This window comes from Amphiura filiformis, chromosome 19, assembly GCF_039555335.1.
Source record: "Amphiura filiformis chromosome 19, Afil_fr2py, whole genome shotgun sequence".
NCBI lineage: Eukaryota > Metazoa > Echinodermata > Ophiuroidea > Amphilepidida > Amphiuridae > Amphiura > Amphiura filiformis.
Genome location: NC_092646.1, coordinates 28,184,814 through 28,191,962, shown reverse-complemented (window position 1 = coordinate 28,191,962; position 7,149 = coordinate 28,184,814). Strand labels below are relative to the sequence as shown.

Below are 7,149 nucleotides of genomic sequence, written 5' to 3'. Positions count from 1 at the left end.
AGTAGTTTTAAATATATTTAAAGAAGAACAAATTCCCTATACCTTAATAAATCTAATAAAGAAAATATTTTACCACGCTAGTGCATAAATGCTAATCATCTTTAACTCTTTATCTCAAGTGCAATTTTCCGTGTAAATCTTTGTCATATTGTCGGCTCGGTTTCTTTACCACACTATTGAGTAACTAAACAACATATCATACTATAAGCTTTAAAACTATCTTAGAAAAAACTTATTATCTGGGTTCGACTCACACGTAGTACTATATGAGTCCAAAATAATGACCTCATATTATTCTCATTTCCAATGACATTTATAACCTTCATTGCTCAAAATTTGACCTCAAGCTAGAGACTTAGTACTTAGTATGAGTTTTTGTACCCATGACATTCAAAGGTCATTCTAATTAGTGTACACGCATGCGGGAGTTGGGAACTATGCCCTGGTAGATGAGGATATTTGAGGCCTACGTATTAGCTGATGTCATAGCTCAGTGGTAAGTAATGCAGAGGTCATTGGTTCGAATCCTCCTGGTAGTATCAAAGTAGAGATATTTAATAAATACCAGATACCAAATACACATATTATTATAATATTGTTAGTTAATCAGCAGTAGGTCTATATTGAAACGGTAAGTCTGCTTATAAAGAACAGTTTTAGAATTATTATAATATGAAGATGTGTGTTTTGTAAATTAGTTGTAATTAGCTAAAGCCGATATTTGATTTTTTTCCAGCCTATATAGACGAATGCAACGAGCCAAGTCATGATCAGGATTTGGTCGGCCATATTTGGGTACCCGCATGCACCAAACAGCTGTTGTGAGTACCCAATTGGGTGGATTAAACCCGCTTAAAATTCAATGTTAGATTCTTTTGTGTTGTAAACTGTCATCATTCTTTTGTCTACGTGTTACACGGGTGATAGAATGCAGTTTATAATCATCCCACATTTTAGGTGGGATAGTTTGGTACCCGTCGCGGCTAATGGCTGCCATTGAGGAGCAGGAATGCGTGAAATTGGATTCGTCTATACGAACGGTACTGTGATACCATGTATCGTTATAATCACAGTATATTGTCGAATAACATCCAACTTTAAACCGTCCGTCCTGTATTGTATTGGTTTGTTTACAGAAAGCAACGATTTTTCAGTGAAAAACAAATCGCTACTCGCGCTCGGCGAATTGTCAGATGGGGACGGTTTACAGTCATCTATTATTCAGCATTATGGAAAAATCACAAGGGTATGTTCTATCAATGTTTATATCATGCCCAGCACACCCAAAGGATAAATCATGTATCCATAAACGATGCAGCTAGTGCATGATATCACATGCCAAGAATCTCTAAAGTATCGGTGCACCTAAACTATTGATTTTGGAATAAATATACTAAGTGAGATTCTAACATTAGTTGAAAAAAAAAAGAAAAGAGGCTTACGCATTGCACACTGGAACATATAAACATTCAAGCATATTACAAGATAGCGCACGAGAATAAATTAATGATGTTTAATCGTTAGTCTTAATTAAGCTCAGTGGTTAGAGCGCTCGCCCCGCAAGCGAGAGGTCTAGGTTTCAAGTCCCTGCTCAGGCAGGTATGTCTGATGTTTGGTTGTTGTTGTTGTTTTGGTTGGTTTTCATGGCTTATCTGCCTATGCATGTTATGTTTCCATTGTAATTCCATGTTTAATTGTGCTAATGTGCGATGCGTGATTCTTCTTTCCCCTGTTCATTTTTAAATTTAATTGCAAGTTAAAAAGTTAAAGATGATTATTTATTTAAAATAAGTTAAAAGTTAAAAATGAAATAGAGATAACTTCGCCTTGTTTGTTTATCTATATTTTATTGAACCTCGCCATATTTTTATTTATTCTGGGTACATTAGTAGCGAATAAATTACTAGTTGTATCCACAGAATTTCCAATCGGCCTCGTTACCCTTTCCTGTCGCAACACCAATATATTTGACATCTCCGAGACATGCCATGGCCTGACTGAAGAATACCTGACCGTCAACACTAATATCTACCTGGCCATTAGCGAATGACACGGTGTAATCACGGTACTCGGTTGCGCTTAGAATGTCGGGTGAAGCAGACTTTTTAATCACACCATCTTTGGAACTACAGAGGTATGCAGTCTTCATATCACCGGTAGTTGTTATTCTGCCAATCTCTGAAATAATAAAGTAACCGAAACAATTAGAACTAGTTATTTTGTATTTTTCATAAAATTGGGTCAAGCCACAAGCATGCACAGAAAAAGATTCAAATAACGCGCCGAATTGCTGTAATTGGCGAAACTGCGCACTTCTTGTTTTGGATATGAAGTGTGGTAATTTTTAATCGGATCTATCAGTGTCGATGGTAATTATATTTTTCAGGGGAAGGGATAAGCCGATATTTTAGATAGGGAATAAATAACACAACCAAAACACTTAAGTTTGGTTAATTTTGCCTTTAACGGCAATATTGGCTGAGGGATAGCCGGGATCACTGAGAGTTAATACACTAAGAACAAATAAGTTTATAAGAAACACTGCCTGCACTTATATATATAATGAACTGAATTATTTAACAGGTATATTTGGTGAGGAGTATAATTAATTTATTGTAAGCGTCATCACATCTCTATCTAAAATCACTTACAAATCCGTATAATTAGACCTTCAAAAATAATGGTACCCAGCTTCTTGCAGATTATTTTTAAAATGTTGAGAAAAACCTTCCAATTTCAATAGAATTAGAGGTAAACTTTCACTCAATGCTTTGGAAAATCAAACATTATGTTTGGTCTCAGCACATGTTAACACTTTTCTTTCATGACATGACTTTCTCTAATAATAAGTAATAAAACCTGGGTCTCTGTTAATTGGACAGACAGTAGCTCCCCCCTACACACAAATCAATATACCTACAATAAACACATTTCGTAATTCGGGCACCTACATACAGGAAATAGGTTCCCACTAATTATAATGTAGGCTTACCTATTTTCGGTATCCCGACATCTCCTACTGCATCATCTACTGGTGTGTTGTTTGGTGAAAGAATCAAATATGCGTAAGCTGTTCCTTTGATAGAAATGGTGACTGAAGTGGTTCCAGCGGGAACTTGAGCAAATGGAAATTGGAAATCGGAATTCTGTACACGGCCAGTGTGGGTGTAACTAGGGGTGTGAAGCATCTCACACGGACCTGGAAAAATAATGGCAATAACACATGACAACGTACTACATTGGGCTATTCCAGTTGAAATCCACAGGGGGAGTATGAATTTCAGATGGAATGAGCACATTAGGCAGCTTCATTTGAATTTCATACACCCTCTGAGAAAGATTAAACCTGAATCTTTCACTGTGGGAGGGTGAGTTTCAAATGGAGCTACCAATGTGTTCATTCCATTTGATATTCACACTTCCCCTGTGGATGATAAAGGGGGAGTATATTTTACAAATGTAATTGGTCATAGTTAATCATTTTGAAACCCATACTCCCCCTGTATTATGGCTTTACATAATCTTCCACAACTGGAGTGAGTATTACAAATGGAAGTTACCCAATTGTCTATTATATTCAAAATTGATATTCCCTCTGTGGCAGACTTTAGCTAAATCTTCCACAAGGGTAGTGTGGATTTTAAATGGAATAGCCCATTAGGAAAACAATAACATGATTTCGCGTATACGTCATATTAATAAAGATAATCAATTTAATTTATAAACTCACTATTCTGGTCAGGCTTGTATTGAAAACAAAAATATTAAAAATTATATATGAGGCACCAATTTCAAACACTGTTAGGCTATTGTGACATCGTTGGTCATGCTTAAGCTGTACCATGGGCGAATTCAGGTTTGTGAAAGGGGTGGGTGGGTACTCATAATGAAAATATTTCTAGCTCGGTTTGTTCTATCGCCCAACTCCACTGGTCATTTTGTTGGGCACCTCCCCTGCAGGAGTAAGAACATTGGGTCCAAATGGGCCAAAAATCTTCACAAAATATCCTTTTTAGAGGGCAAATCAGAAATGCTGTTAGATGACCAGTAGTGTCTAGGGGGTTAGTATATGGTTTTCCCCTGGACTGTTGGTACAAGCTGTATCAAAATGATTGGTACCCAACAGTTTTCATTGATAATGGATGAGCTTGACACATCAAAATTCAACGTGAGATCCAAATAATTTGTAGATTAATTGTAAAATAAGTCATAAACTATACATTCTGGACCTTTGAACATTATCCGCTGTTGTATTTGGAAGAGGCGGGCTTTTCAATAAACATCAAAATTGATGGGTACCAATCATTTTGATACACCCTGTACACGCCCCGTACAGAAGGCCCCAAGCATGGTCGTGTACACCGGATAACCCTCGTACATGTAGGATAATACAAGGGTGAATAATAACCGCTTCGTAATCCACAGCCTCATCCCCCTTACTCCAAAACAAAATTGAAATTGTTATCAGAAATTAACATGGAACTACATAATGTTTGTGTGCACGTGCCTAACCTTTCTTGCCGATTCGATCGTTTGACAATTAGGTATCGTCGAATTTGCATTTTTCTTTGGCTGATGGATCAAGCACTGTAATGCGTAACCCGCAAATTCAACGCGAATCAACTGATAATTTGGAAATCAGCTCTTTTCGTGTATATCTATTAAACCATACCTTAATAAAAAGGATGCTAGAATCACGAAAATAAATCTTGCAAATTGTTTTTGATATCATTTACATGTATGAATACATACCTTTAATCGCCTGAACTTGCCAAAAAAATCTATCGCAATCATCCAAGCCTGTACCAACAGCAATGGGCTGCGAATTGCCAGTTTTAGATAATTTAAATAAACCTTCAAATCCATCAGTAAATAACAGATCCTTGCCAAAAAGGACTATGCTGGTCGGTGCCCAACGCGAGGGAAATCGGGATATCTCCGTCGAAGTACTAGTTCCGAGGTCGTAGCGACTTATCACTGCAGTTCTACCGTTTTCTCCTTCTGGGGTCCATCCGTAATAAATTGCATTTTCTATTTGTGAACAAAAAAACCAACATGTTTGTGGTGAACCGTATTCCGAACCCAATATGCGGCTTATTCTTAACCGAAGTTATCCCCACCCCCGCGAACTTATGACTTTCTTGTACAGTGTTTCTGATTGGTTAAGTATGTGGTATATTCCTCTGAGTAACCAATCAAAATGGAGCTTTTAGATCTCAAAACAATAAATGCTCTCAAGTGAGTTCAGTTCAAAATACCACTGAAACTTCCGCCATAGGTGTATTAATAGCACTTTCATGTAATGATAAAGGCCATAATTATATAATGTCAAAGGTTATTTGAGGCCTACTTGTAAAATGGACAGTTGACTTTTCGAAACATGGAACACTGCACACATCCCAATATAAAATATAGCGTATACAAGCCGGGGAGGGGGGTAAGTGTTAACGGAACATGAGTGATATGTTAATATGATATATTGATATAATTATAAGGCGATTTGTGTAGTTTGTTCAAGGCGCATTATGTATATCACTTATTGTGTTAATCTGCGGTATTACAATTTTCGCTTGACTATGGATGCACATTCACTATTCTGCTGTTCTACAAAATTTACCGAAATTACAAATTCCCATCCATATTTGGTTTCTGACGTGGAAAGATCGCTCGAAGAAACGATTGGATAATATTAAAGGCCCCTGTACTTCAAAAGGGTAGAATTATTCGGCCAGAAATTCTGATTGGTCAAAAAAATGGCAAAGGCAACGAATGATGCTCGTTCAGAGGATGTTTAAAGGCATTCCCATAACCCAATGGGGTTTCTGACCTTGGTATGTCTGGCTTTTGTACACATGTGGTCAGTTGACCATACTTTGCATTGGGATTGTGTGCAAATATCTGGCGTTTTCATCCTTTTATTTAACATTCAAAACATTGAGACTTGAATAAAATTAATGTAGTGGGACAATATGAATGTTTCCTGTAAGAAATTCAAATATAAGTTATAAGTATCAACTATTAGCTCGTTGGCTGCAGTTTTAAAATTATCATTTTGTGTGTGTGACAATGGGGACTTTGCCTTTAAAATTAGGTTATATTGATCAAATTTCCCAATCATAGTGCATTGTAGGAATGCCTTTAAGCCTCCTCTGATGCTCGTTTAAGAACAAAAGGTAGACCTACGGGTACATTTTATTACTAGAAGTGCCCAGAATAACTTGGTCCAAATAACACGGACATATGTATTCTATAAAACCTCTGAAAAACGATATATTTAACAATTGTAACTTTTTTGTAATCGTTGCAGTAATAATTAAATAATTAAATAAATAAATAAATAAATAAATAAATAAATAAATAAATAAATAAATAAATAAATAAATAAATAAATAAATAAATGTTCTGGTTGGCTTGGTTTGTCATGATTTTGACACCACAGAATGTATATACTCGTATAAACATTTCTGTAAATTTGAAATCATGACAAATTATCCGTCTGATGATCGGTATACCCAATGATCGTAAGTGAGGGTATTCCGTGAAACTTTAAGTAACGGTTGCCTTGCCAGAGGTCTATACTTTGAATTTGTAAATAAATAAATAAATATTTACCCGACTCGTCAAAGACAATTCCGTACGTGTTATCCGCAGTAAATAAGATTGCATTCGAGTTTATACGATTAAATTGATCCATATGAATACGGCGGATGGTCTGAGCATCGGTCCAGTGACGGACTGTCACGTATATGTCTCTAAATGTGGAAACAATAAGGAAACACGCCATAAGTATATACTAGAGTGGCAAGTTTACCGTGTCACGGAAAAACGGACAAATTCACGGAATTTAAGAAAAAACGGAAACACGGAAATTCGCGGAAAACGTGTATTTTCCCTGAGAAAAATAAAAATGACGAAAAAATAATGAGATGTGAGGTTGAAATAATGAAAATGAAGTCCATCTTCAAAGATATCAGGCTTAAAACAACTGAAAAGATAATGCAAGTAACTTCTTTTTACCCCGAATGTGAACACGAAATTGAAATTAAATCACGGAATTTAGTATTTAAAACCACGCGCGGAAAATCGCGGAATTCGGTGTTTTAAATCACGGACAACTTGCCACTCTAGTATATACCCAGCAAACACACA

At 36.3% G+C, this 7,149-nt stretch overlaps 1 protein-coding gene across 1 annotated transcript; it reads right to left on the bottom strand.

Annotated features, from left to right (window-relative positions):
• Window positions 1-1,833: 1,833 nt before the first annotated feature.
• On the bottom strand, window positions 1,834-6,745 carry LOC140140320 (uncharacterized). The gene is made up of 4 exons (XM_072162093.1): window positions 6,613-6,745; window positions 4,753-5,031; window positions 2,993-3,199; window positions 1,834-2,178 (listed from the first exon to the last, which is right to left on the bottom strand). Exons 1-4 carry the CDS (start codon window positions 6,692-6,694, stop codon window positions 1,904-1,906), a joined length of 843 nt encoding a protein of 280 aa, XP_072018194.1. The 5' UTR covers window positions 6,695-6,745; the 3' UTR covers window positions 1,834-1,903.
• Between the last annotated feature and the right edge of the window lie 404 nt (window positions 6,746-7,149).